At 35.7% G+C, this 12,811-nt stretch overlaps 1 protein-coding gene across 4 annotated transcripts in view; it reads left to right on the top strand.

The window, feature by feature from the left end:
- LOC121371158 (peripheral plasma membrane protein CASK-like) overlaps positions 1 to 12,462 on the top strand; it is a 492,097-nt gene extending 479,635 nt beyond the window's left edge. For 3 of the 4 annotated variants that reach the window (XM_041496867.1, XM_041496847.1, XM_041496839.1), the window contains 4 exons: positions 955 to 1,035; positions 2,241 to 2,443; positions 6,977 to 7,072; positions 9,288 to 12,462. In XM_041496867.1, the coding sequence (XP_041352801.1) occupies positions 955 to 1,035; positions 2,241 to 2,443; positions 6,977 to 7,072; positions 9,288 to 9,464 (557 nt within the window). In that variant the 3' untranslated portion in view covers positions 9,465 to 12,462. Of the gene's footprint in view, positions 1 to 954; positions 1,036 to 2,240; positions 2,444 to 4,164; positions 4,246 to 6,976; positions 7,073 to 9,287 lie in introns of all 4 variants that reach the window. The other variant, XM_041496856.1, reaches the window with a different exon arrangement.
- The last annotated feature ends 349 nt before the right edge of the window (positions 12,463 to 12,811 follow it).

Below are 12,811 nucleotides of genomic sequence, written 5' to 3'. Positions count from 1 at the left end.
TGGTTTTGAGGTTCCGATTTTGACGAGTTTCGCTGTATTATCTATCTTGGCTGTCTTGGCCATTATAGAGCATGTCCTTTATAGTCAAGTGGTTCGTATACAATATGACATTTGTAGACAAGTGCCCAGTGTATCGGATTTGTCCATTTGGATGCAGGGGCAGAATTTAGCTTAGTCAGTAGATCGGTCACCTTGGGTGCTTGGGTTTGTGGGATCAAACCTGACAAGTGGCCAGTGCACCGGGTTTGTCCATTTGTATGCAGGGGCAGAATTTAGCTTAGTTGGTAGAAGGCTCAGCTGGGGTGCTTGGGTTTGTAGGATCAAACTTGACAAGTGGCCAGTGCACCGGGTTTGTCCATTTGGATTCAGGGGCAGAATTTAGCTTAGTTGGTAGAAGGCTCAGCTGGGGTGCTTGGGTTTGTGGGATCAAACTTGACAAGTGGCCAGTGCACAGGGTTTGTCCATTTGGATGCAGGGGCAGAATTTAGCTTAGTTGGTAGAAGGCTCAGCTGGGGTGCTTGGGTTTGTGGGATCAAACTTGACAAGTGGCCAGTGCACAGGGTTTGGATACAGGGGCAGAATTTAACTTAGTTGGTAGAAGGCTCAGCTGGGGTGCTTGGGTTTGTGGGATCAAACTTGACAAGTGGCCAGTGCACAGGGTTTGGATACAGGGGCAGAATTTAGCTTAGTTGGTAGAAGGCTCAGCTGGGGTGCTTGGGTTTGTGGGATCAAACCTCCTTGGCAGAGTGATTGGTTTTTCCCCATCTCAACCAATATCCCATGTATGTCAGTATGTCAGTAAACATAGTCCCTTTTTACCTGATTAATTTACATCTACTTTGAATGTTATCAAATGCTGAAAGTATGTGATCAATGTGAGTTTTTTAAAATTGAATATGCTGTCTGTTATACAATAAGAAATGTGCTAACAGATGTTTGTCTTTTTAATCGCAGGTGCTCATGGTGTTGGCAGACGGCACATAAAGAACACTCTAATCACAAGTCATCCAGATAAATTTGCTTACCCCATTCCTCGTAAGTTCAAAATAAATATACTTACCCCATTCCTCGTAAGTTCAAAATAAATATACTTACCCCATTCCTCGTAAGTTCAAAATAAATATAAAAAAACTTACCCCATTCCTCGTAAGTTCAAAATAAATATACTTACCCCATTCCTTGTAATGGGTGGGACGTAGCCCAGAGGTAAAGCTCTCAGTTGATATGCGGTTGGTCTGGGATTGATCCCCGTCGGTGGGCCCATTGGGCTATTTCTCGTTCCAGCCAGTGCACCACAACTGGTATATCGAAGGCCATGATATGTACTATCCTGTCTGTGGGATGGTGCATATAAAAGATCCCTTGCTGCTAATCGAAAAGAGTAGCCCATGAAGTGGTGACATCAGGTTTCATCTCTCAATATCTGTGTGATCCTTAACCATATGTCTGATGCCATATAACCGTAAATAAAATGTGTTGAGTGCGTCGTTAAATAAAACATTTCCTTCTTCCTTCTTCTTCTTCCTATTCCTTATAAGTTAAAAATAAGTATACTTACCTCATTCCTTGTAAGTTCAAAATAAGTATTCCTTGTAAGTTCAAAATAAATATACTTACCCCATTCTGCATAAGTTGAAAATAAATACACTTACCCCATTCCATGTAAGTTCAAAATAAGTATACTTACTCAATTCCTCGTAAGTTCAAAATAAATAATACTTATGCCATTCCTCATAAGTTCAAAATAAATATACTTACCCCATTCCTCTTTAAATTCACAATAAGTATACTTACCCCATTCCTTGTAAGTTCAAAATAAATATACTTACCCCATTCCTCGTAGGTTCAAACTAAGTATGCTTACCCCATTGCTAGTAAGTTCAAAATAAATATACTTACCCATTCCTCGTAAGTTCAAAAGTAAGTATACTTACCCCATTCCTTGTAAGTTCAAAATAAGTATACATACAATGAATGCCATCTACACTACAAACCAAAAGAAACAAATCAGTCATGGCAAGTTTTTCATTAGAATAGGTTTGCTTGATTATAAACACTCAATTCTTTGAAATGATCAATTAAACTCTAGTCTATTTTTTTAGTGTCACAGACTCTCGTTTCACTCTGCTATTTGTAGATTTTAACCAAACTTACATGTCGTTTCTGTTTTCATGGTTTGAAATGAGGATCTGCCTCTTTAATTATTAGTGAATTAAAACATTTTAGCACTTTTATTTCAGACACAACGAGACCTCCACGAGAAGGCGAAGAAGACGGCAAGAATTACCATTTTGTAACACATGAGAGAATGATGTCCGACATCGCTTCCAACCAATACCTAGAATACGGGACCCACGAAGATGCCATGTACGGGACAAAACTAGAGACAATCCGCCAGATTCATAAACGAGGATTGATGGCAATTCTCGATGTCGAACCTCAGGTTGGTTTACTGAGAATGTGACAGTTTTCAATTGATGTCATACTTCATTAGTTTACTGAGAGTGTGACAGTTCTCAATTGATGTCATACTTCGTTAGTTTAATGAGAGTGTGGCAGTTCTCAATTGATGTCATACTTCGTTAGTTTACTGAGAGAGTGACAGTTCTCAGTTGATGTCATACTTCATTGGTTTAATGCGAGAGTGACAGTTCTCAATTGATGTCATACTTTGTTAGTTTACTGAGAGTGTGACAGTTCTCAGTTGATGTCATACTTCGTTAGTTTACTGAGAGAGTGACAGTTCTCAATTGATGTCATACTTCATTGGTTTAATGCGAGAGTGACAGTTCTCAATTGATGTCATACTTTGTTAGTTTACTGAGAGTGTGACAGTTCTCAGTTGATGTCATACTTCGTTAGTTTACTGAGAGAGTGACATTTCTCAATGTCAAACCTCGTTAGTTTACTCAGAATGTAACATTTCTCAATGTCAAGACACAAGTTAGTTTACTGAGAGTGTAAAATGTCTCAAAGTCAAACCTCAAGTTAGTTTACTCAGAATGTAACATTTCTCAATGTCAAGACACAAGTTAGTTTACTGAGAGTGTAAAATGTCTCAAAGTCAAACCTCAAGTTAGTTTACTCAGAATGTAACATTTCTCAATGTCAAGACACAAGCTAATTTACTGAGAGTGTAAAATGTCTCAAAGTCAAACCTCAAGTTAGTTTACTCAGAATGTAACATTTCTCAATGTCAAGACACAAGTTAGTTTACTGAGAGTGTAAAATGTCTCAAAGTCAAACCTCGTTAGTTTACTCAGAATGTAACATTTCTCAATGTCAAGACACAAGTTAGTTTACTGAGAGTGTAAAATGTCTCAAAGTCAAACCTCAAGTTAGTTTAATGAGAGAGTGACATTTCATAACATCAAACCTAAGGTTAGTTACTGAGAATTTAACATTTCTCAATGTCAAACTCAATGTTAAATCTCAAGTTAATGTGATGAGAGTACCGGTTTGAGAGTTCTAAATGCCAAACATCAAGTTACTTTCATGAAACCGACAGTTAGATTATGTCAGTTCGTCATGTCAAATTTATTCATAAGCATATGCGACGGGGGGGGGGGGGGGGGGGGGTGTGTGTGTGGGTGTGGTTACTGCCCCCCTAGTGCTGGAGCAAAACCTCAAATTCGAGCAAAATGATACAGATATTTGGCCAAAATATGCTAACCTGAGATCGTTTTACAATGTATTTCCACCATTCTACTCTTAAAAGTAGTTGTAATCTGTGTAAAAATGTGTAGTGATTCGTTTGCAACCCTGTTTAGCTGTTCGGTAGTAATGCTAATATGAATTTAATTGTTGGTATTCAAGATTCTGGCATTTTCATTTAATTTGGGCAAAAGCCAGCCTGGCCCCCTTCAAAGATGGGAGCCTGTACGCCTATGCCAAAGTTAATTTACTATATATAACAATTCTGAGAATTTTCCGTCAAACTTCAGCTTAGTTTAATGAGAGTGACAAGTCTTATTTTTAACCTCTGTTCAGTTCACCATGTGACATTTTTTTTTTTTATGTTGAACCTTAAATTTAATTATAGTAACTTAAATTTCTGAATGTTGTTATTTTATTCTATAATACTTTAATTTCGTTAGTTCCAATAATGATGTTTTATTTTAAATTTATATAGAGAATAATATGAAGGATCTGTTTGTTTTGCAGGCCATCAAAGTGTTGCGTTCGAGCGACTACACTCCTTTCATAGTTTTTATTGCAGCTCCCACTCTCCCCGCCATTCATCAGGTACTTTGTGGCATTTCAGCCAATCAGAGCACGCTGCAACAGAGTTCCTGCATGTTTGTCAGCCAATCAACTGTGCCGATGTATTTGTTGCATGTCGTTTAACTAGCGAATCGGTGAATTCTTGTTAACATGGTTGTAGAAGGGAAAGAGATAATTCTGAGGCATAAAATGTGATGGTGGTAGAAACCGACTAGACAGAATTAGATTTTATTAGGGTAAGTGGGATGAACAATGATGGGATGGTGGGTTGGGGGGGGGGGGGGGGGGGGAGGGGGTTTGGATTTAAAGTCGCAGACCCTAGTTTTAGCCAGTGAAAATGAACACTAACTTTAAAGTTAAAGTTTGTTTTGTTTAACGACACCACTAGAGCACATTGATTTATTGATCATCGGCTATTGGATTTCAAACATTTTATAATTTTAGAATATAGTCTCAAAGAGAAAACCCGCTACATCTGAGAAAGGGATCTTTTATATGCACCATCCCACAGACACGATAACACATACCACAGCTTTTGACACACCAGTCGTTGGTGCACTGCAATGAGAAATAGCCCAGTGGTCCACTGACAGGGATCGGTCCTAGACTGACCACGGAACACTAAGTTTAGTTAATCTACAAACATGTAACACACATTTGAATAATGTTACAACAGAGAGAAGCTAAAGTCTGTGATGTTTAAACAGAGAAATACCGTCTAAAAATAACTAGAGCTTGTCTCGATAACCATTACTTCTCAGACAAACATGCGTTTTTAAAATTATGGAAAATGATTTTGGGGTATTACAAAAGCCTGGATGACCAGAACCACTTCAGGTGTACGAAAATGAATATTCTAAATAATAAAATGAAAGTATTTCTAATTTAAATAATAAAAAATAGCTTTTATAGTAAAAAATATGTTGTAGTGTTTAAAAACTAGGGTCTGTCATTTTAAAACAGTGCCATTTTATTATAATTCTTAGCATTGCCTCTTTCCTGGAACAACATTACAAAAGATTTTGTTTGCTTTAACCTGACAAACTGGTAAAAATGCCCTTGCTAAAAAAAAATTATTCATCCATGTTTGTTTTAAATTAAAATAAGATTTGACCAACTAGATCACTATGGACAGTCAGGTTAAGGCAAACCATTTTGTTACGGGTTGTTCCAAAAATAATTACACGTGGGGATGGAGAGGGGGGTCAAGGCAGTTTTTCATAAACTCACCACTAGCAAAATAAACTTTTTATTTAAATGATTTATGCATAAATGGAAAGTTGTCACTGATGCCTATGACATAAAATAATAATTATGGTACCCACCCCCATATGATCAATTTTGGAACAGTCCTAATTTGAATGGTCCCATGCATGTGAATACACAGCATGGAGTCTGGAGCGATTCCGGGGTTTTGTCCAGCATGGAAGAAAACCAGTACAGGAATATATGTTTTATATAACAGATTTCTGTGTTGTTGTTGTTGCTTCCATGTTTGTTTTCGGGTTATATTATATGTTGTGTCAGGCCTCTGCAAAATGAAAATAAGTTTGCATAAATCGTTTATGGGTTATATTAAACAAATTATAGACAACACATTTCATTTTGCTTATGTTTACTGATTTTTGTACATACGAAAAAGAAAAAACAACAACATTAGGATGACCCACAGCACTAACTAATGACTGCCGGTAGTAGGGGAGCATAGTAGGTGATTACAAGTGTCTCTTAACAGTGCCAGAAGTAACACTCTCCGAAATGGTCAGACAAAGCCCACAGCTAAAAGCTGCTGGGTTATGGCAAATGTGTGGCAATGACAGCCACAAGAGACAGGCACCTGTTGCGGTTGGAGTGACAAGGACTGGGATGTTGCGGTGGATAGCGGAAGAAGTTGAAAGATAGGAGGAGTTGCCAGATCGGGAAGAAATGAGATAGGAGAGAAAGGAAAGACGGCAATGGAATAAAAAAAAAAGCCCACCCAAAAACCCCATTAATTAGGGTGACCACAAACACTGAATATACAGACTCTGATATTCTAAACAAGAAAGTGTCTTAACGTGTGATTTTATTCGTTAAAAAGGCTCCGTTAGTCAGATACATCTTACAATGGCAGCAACCTCTGGACTTTACCTTGCTTTGGGTGGGACGTGGGGCGGGACATAGTCCAGTGGTACAGCACTCGCTCCGTTAGTCAGATACATCTTACAATGGCAGCAACCTCTGGACTTTACCTCGCTTTGGGTGGGACGTGGGGCGGGACATAGTCCAGTGGTACAGCGCTCGCTCGATGTGCAGTTGGTGTGGGATTGATCCCCGTCAGTGGGCCCATTGGGCTATTTCAAGTTCCAGCCAGTGCACCATGACTGGTATATCAGAGTCTGTGGTATGTACTGCTCTGTCTGTGGGATGGTGCATATAAAAGATCCCTTGCTGCTAATCGAAAAAGAGTAGCCCATGAAATGGCGACAGCGGGTGTCCTCTCTCAATATACATGTGGTCCTTACCCATATGTCTGACGCCATATAACTGTAAATAAAATGTGTTGAGTGCATCGTTAAATAAAACATTTCTTTCTTTGCCTTTCTTGTTCAAACACGCAACTTTTTTATTCTTTCAGTTTGCAGAGGCCTGTTTCAGTGTTTGATTAATTTCAGTTTAATACATGTGCTAGTGGGGAATGTGTAGAAATGTTTGGTTGATGGTCTTGGTTTGTCACCGATGTCTGCATGTTTAATGTGATTGCATGTTACAGGCACTGAAGGTACTCAGGGCTGCGGAGAACGCTCCGTTTGTTGTTTTTATTGCCGCACCACGAGCCGTTGATTTACGAAAGATGAAAAATATTGCTGTGAGTCAGTAATTAAAGCATTGTATGCATGAACCAATTTACCAATTAATCAAGTACAGTTTTCATGATCGAGTAAAAATATGTAGGGGAGTGTTTGTTGTTGTTTATCGAATACAGTAGAGTTAGTTTCCTAGTTACTAGGTGTGTTCAGACTTAAATAAACCAACAGTGGGTGGCTAGTTGACTTTGTAGTTGGGTTGCATACTGTAGATCAGTTTTGACATGGGCATTTTAGAAATCACAAATTTGAAAGATGTATTCTTGCTTAGATTCTACCTGATTGTAAGTTTATACTGTATACTGTCAGTTTATCTATTAATTAATAGAAAACAAATATTAAACAAAAATTAAAATTTGAAGCTGTTCATATTTTAACTAAGATAGAGTGAGAGTGAGAATGAGTGAGAGTGAGAGTGAGAGTGAGAGTGAGAGTGAGAGTGAGAGTGAGAGTGAGAGTGAGAGAGAGAGAGAGAGAGAGAGAGAGAGAGAGAGAGAGAGTGAGTGAGTGAGTGAGTGAGTGAGTGAGGGAGAGAAAGAGACAGATTGATTATGTGAGTGAGAGAGTGAGAGTGAGAGTGTGAGTGTGAGTGTGAGTGTGAGTGTGAGTGTGAGTGTGAGTGTGAGTGTGAGTGTGAGTGTGGGTGTGGGTGTGGGTGTGGGTGTGGGTGTGGGTGTGAGTGAGAGGGAGGGAGGGAGGGAGAGAAAGAGACAGATTGATTATGTGAGTGAGAGATTGTATAAGTAAGAGATTCCTCATTTATTAATGATAGAATGCTATAAATATTCAGTTGGACATAGTACATAATCTTGCTGCACCTAACACCAACTCACATGACACACCACCATGTCGCTCTTTGGCATGCTTAAAGTCTCTTTTGAATGTCTTCCCACTTTCCCACTAATGTCAATCATGTCCTGACCCTCACCACCTTTCCTTGTTAACACTGAACAATTGCCTTGTTGGTTTTACTAATGTCTTTACAAAATTAGTTTAAATGGCATAGTAATTAAGCCATCTTTTCCTGAAGGGAGAGGGCTGTGTGTGGGTGTGGACAATTTTTGGCATGCTTCCATCAGAGAACTGTTCAAGCTCACCTGTCGTGGGCACAACCTCTGACTTCGCCAGAGAGTTCTGTCCATGACAGTGGGGAGAGGGCTGTGTGTGGGTGGAAGTGGGTAATTTTTGACATGCTTCCATCAGAGAACTGTTCAAGCACACCTGTCGTGGGCACAACATCTGACTTCGCCAGAGAGTTCTGTCTATGACCGGGGGGGGGGGGGGGAAGAGGGTTGGGGAGGCATACAAGATAGAAGGCATTGTAAGTTAGCAAACTTGTTACAGATCCTTTTGTTCTATGTGTGTTAACATGTTACAATAGCAGAGTTTTGATTGGTCAAATGAAAGGTTGTTAGGACATGTGATAATACTGGTTTTGCCGATACATTCCAGGAAAAGTGTTCAATAAGATCTGAAATCTGTTTTATAACTGATGGATTTTTTTTTTTAATATAAAAATTGTTTTCTTTTAAATATAAAAATTGTTTTCTTTATTAGAAAGATTTTCAGAAATAACTTCATGTACATGTACAAATATGCGACATAATTTGTATTGATTTAATGCTAAACGGTTCTGTGCAGCCGAATAATATGCAAATAACCGATTTATGCTATAAACCGATATACAATGAAGTGGATTCAACTTATATATAGTTGAATTCTGTCGGTACTTGAAAAAGTGTTCGACCCATCGAGTAGTTTGACCTAAACATTTGGTCAACATCATGTAACTTCATTTTTGGTTTAAGCCTTGTGGTGTATTCAACCATTCTGAGTTTAACCCAATGAGATTCTACTGTATATTTGACTAGATTTTTTGTTTTTTGTTAATACTCATCCACTACCCATAAAATGAAGTAATAAATAATAAATAAAAAAATTAAATCCTGGTTATCCTTAAAATAAAAATAATTTTAAATACCTTGATGTGATCAGTTCTAAAATATAGCCTTAATTAAATTATTTAATTTTTTTTTTTTTTTGTATTTTTATATTGTCCTAGAACATAAAACGGCAGAGTCAGGGTTAAAAATGGCCTTGATTTAAATTAAAATAACAAAGAATAAAAATGATTTAACCTGTCATATTTTGTCGCACAGTTTTTATTATTTCATTCTTTATTAAATTTTTTATTTTTTTATTTTTGTGTGTGTTTAGGATGACAGTCTGGAGCGGCTTGCCCGGGAAAGTGAGTTGCTGGAAAAGGCGTACAGACATTACTTCGATCACAAAATTGTGAACAATGACATTGACGAAACCATTAGGACTTTGGAGAAAGCCATTGACGAAGTCTGTTCCACTCCACAGTGGGTTCCTGTTAGTTGGGTGTACTGACGTGTATCTGAACACAACTTAACAAATGAATTTAATGGCCTTATACAAGAAATGAAAAAAAAAAAACTAATCGCCAAAGTGATTTTTTTTTCTTGGTTTTTGTTTTTAAATTTTGCGTCTTCATTGTGATGAAATAAAACAAAATTGGCAGCAGATTTTCCAATGATTACCATGTGGTGATAAATTTGCGGTTTTATTGGATCATCTTTTCGCTGAGACTAGACATTTGATTTGACAAACGTCTGTGATTATTGGAGTTTTAATCTGTTACCGTGGAGTCGCAGATGGATTGTGATTGGTGGAGAACTGAAAGATGAAAAGATGGCTTGTTGTTTGGAAGGTAGTATCTTCCTACACAAGATGGCTTCTAATGATATTTAGACTGGAAATCTTAAAACAAATGACTAAAATGAAGGAAATATTTTTTTGTGATCAGGAACATTGATATACATTGATTTGATTTTTATTTGATTTAATATGACTATCAAAGGTTGGATGCGAGTAAAAAAAATAATTAAAAATTGGATTGGATTCTGAGGAAAGGAAATCATATTTTGATTGGTTGTTGGATGTTCAGTCATAACTTTAACTCAAATGGTCACTTCATTTTCTTGTCAGACATTTCCTGCTTGTACAAACTTGAACATAAACAAAACACCTACAAAATTACCTGTTACAGCATTATACATGTATATATTCACACAAGAATACGGCATTGGTTGGTAGAGAGAGAAAAACCAAGTACAGATAGTGATCAAATGATTTAATAAGAGGTTGGCAAACTGCCAGTTGATTATTGGTGATTTGGAGAAAGTCTTTCACTGGTCACTTTGCATGAAGTTTATTTCATAAACATCTAAATGGTGATAAACAATTTCAAGCCTTCCTCATAACAGACATTTCTGAATGAAAGGGGTTAAAAATGTTGTTTTTAAATAGCCATTTTCTTCGGTGCATGCAGTCAGACACTTTTACTACCTGTCCAAAGATTTAAAGCAAAAACTTATTTTTTGTACATAAATATAGTACTAATATGATTGGTAGAAAATCAATCACAGATTATTATTGGCTGATTTGACAAGTTAATTTCTTTATCCCAAATATAAGCACAAAGCTGATTGGTAGAAAAGCAATCACAAAAAATGATTGGTTGATTTGAAATACTAATTTTTTTATCCCAAATATAAGCACCAAGTTGATTGGTAGAAAAGCAATCACAGATCATGATTGGCTTATTTGAACTGTTAATTTTTGTATCCCAAATCTAAGCACCAAGGTGATTGGTAGATATAAATTCTGTATTGTATTTCTTTCTTTTTGCATTAACAATGCTTAGATAATGCTGACTAAACAGATTGTTTTTTTTGTTTTTTTTTGTTCTATTAGTCTTGGGTGTTCAAGCTGGTTTTTTAAAGCTACACATTCACCATACTATAAAATACTATTAAATATAGAAAGAGTTTTAGACATTGTGCATGAGTTGCTGATGTCACATATTAAAATGTTATGCTCCCGTGCTGTTATTAACTTCATAGATATTGTTTCTATTAATGTCATTGATCTCTCATAACAAATTTATATTTTTATTGGATACAGAATTCATCCAAAAGGTATGGTAATCCTATTCAAATATTTTGTGCTGCACATTTTTAATTTTTATTTACTTTATAATTTGTTTAGGTGTTCTACAAAGAACAATTTCTTTTTTAAATATATAGGTTTTAAAAAAAATATTCTGCAATTTTTTGTTAATAATAACAAAACAAATAAAACTAAAACCATCTACAATCAAAGATTTTCATGAGAGAAAAGCAATAAATTTTATTTTATTCTTCCATCAAAAATGGTTGCTAATTAAAATATTTACAGAATAATTGCAACACTTATTTGAAGTCACACACAAGGACTTGACAAAATTAATGTCAATCTTGTGTCACTACAAGAACAGTTACAAAGTTACTTAATGATCAAGTATTTTTTATTCATGTCTTGTGTGAAATGTAAAATTTATCCCATAAACTACAATACATGCTAAAAACATACATCTTTGTAATTTCGTCACTACTATTTTAAAATCATATTATTGAAATAAGGCTGACCAACATGTTAACGTGATGTCATAGTTTAAATCTGAACTGCATTTCCATTTTGATTTGAAAAACCACCCAAAATTGGCCACTGTTTTAATGGATCTGTGAAGGATATTTTCTATGTTCTATATAAAACTTTTCCTCCAAGGATTATTGAGAAAACTGCTGTTTGCGTCAAGTGTCAGAACATTAGATTTTGATATTCTTGAGTTAATTACATTAATATTTATATGTGGGATCAAGTAATTTTTAGTAATTTATCACAAATACATATAAAATAGCAAAATATGAAACTTTAAAATTTCAAGAATGCACCTTTAATTTTTTCAGTTTGCAAACCTGAAAAACAAATAGCTCTAATGTTTCTCCTAGTTTCAGAAAGATATTATTTGTGTGGATGCAAGCACAAGCAAGCTCTTCTTTGAAGTAATGTTCTGAAATAAATCTTGTAATTAGTTTATAATTAACTGACTTGAAGATTAATTATTTATAATCAGCAACATACATGTATATATTTATATATATAAAACTTTAATATAGTAACAGTTTCTCTGAAACTTCCCATTGTCTAAAAGCCTGTGTAATTAATAATTATAAAATAATATTACTTACATGTATATAGTTTTTCAAACTGTTCTGATATTTTGGCTCATCAATCTTGAGATGATGATATATACCACCAACCCATTATTTACTAACATTGCAGGTTCATCAGTGTTATGGCATTTATTATTTGCTTTTTATGAACTGATGTGGAGGTGAAATGTAACCCATCTGCTGTTGAGGTCTAGGAAGATGTTTTAGAAAAGAACCTGTTATGTGTATGTTGTTAACAGCAATACCAATGCTAATATAGATCGAGTGTTCGTTATGGGATCAGAAGCATAATAAAAAGCGATTCTGTGAAATTTATGTGTGTGAGTTAAATGTACAAGTCTTTGGTTTCGGTATTTCGGCATTGTGGATGCTTTTCACAACACAGACACAGGGTTTTAAACTTACATTTTATAGATTTTTGTTAACTCAGTCTTACAGGACTTTTGCATCTGTTAAATGGCACATTTATAATTACATAGTATCACATGCTTATAGAATTATTTTATTTATTATTATTGTTGTTTTTTTTTAAACCATATGTATTACTTTTATTTTTACAACACTAAATTGTTTTTCCAACAGATCACAACTCTAAACTGTTTTCTAACAGTTAAGATTATAAAATCATCTTTAACAATTATGCATTATTTTCCTATCAGG

The sequence above is a fragment of the Gigantopelta aegis genome, chromosome 1, assembly GCF_016097555.1.
Source record: "Gigantopelta aegis isolate Gae_Host chromosome 1, Gae_host_genome, whole genome shotgun sequence".
Lineage (NCBI taxonomy): Eukaryota > Metazoa > Mollusca > Gastropoda > Neomphalida > Peltospiridae > Gigantopelta > Gigantopelta aegis.
The sequence above is the reverse complement of the archived record's forward strand: the minus strand, read 5'-3'. Positions and strand labels throughout refer to the sequence as shown.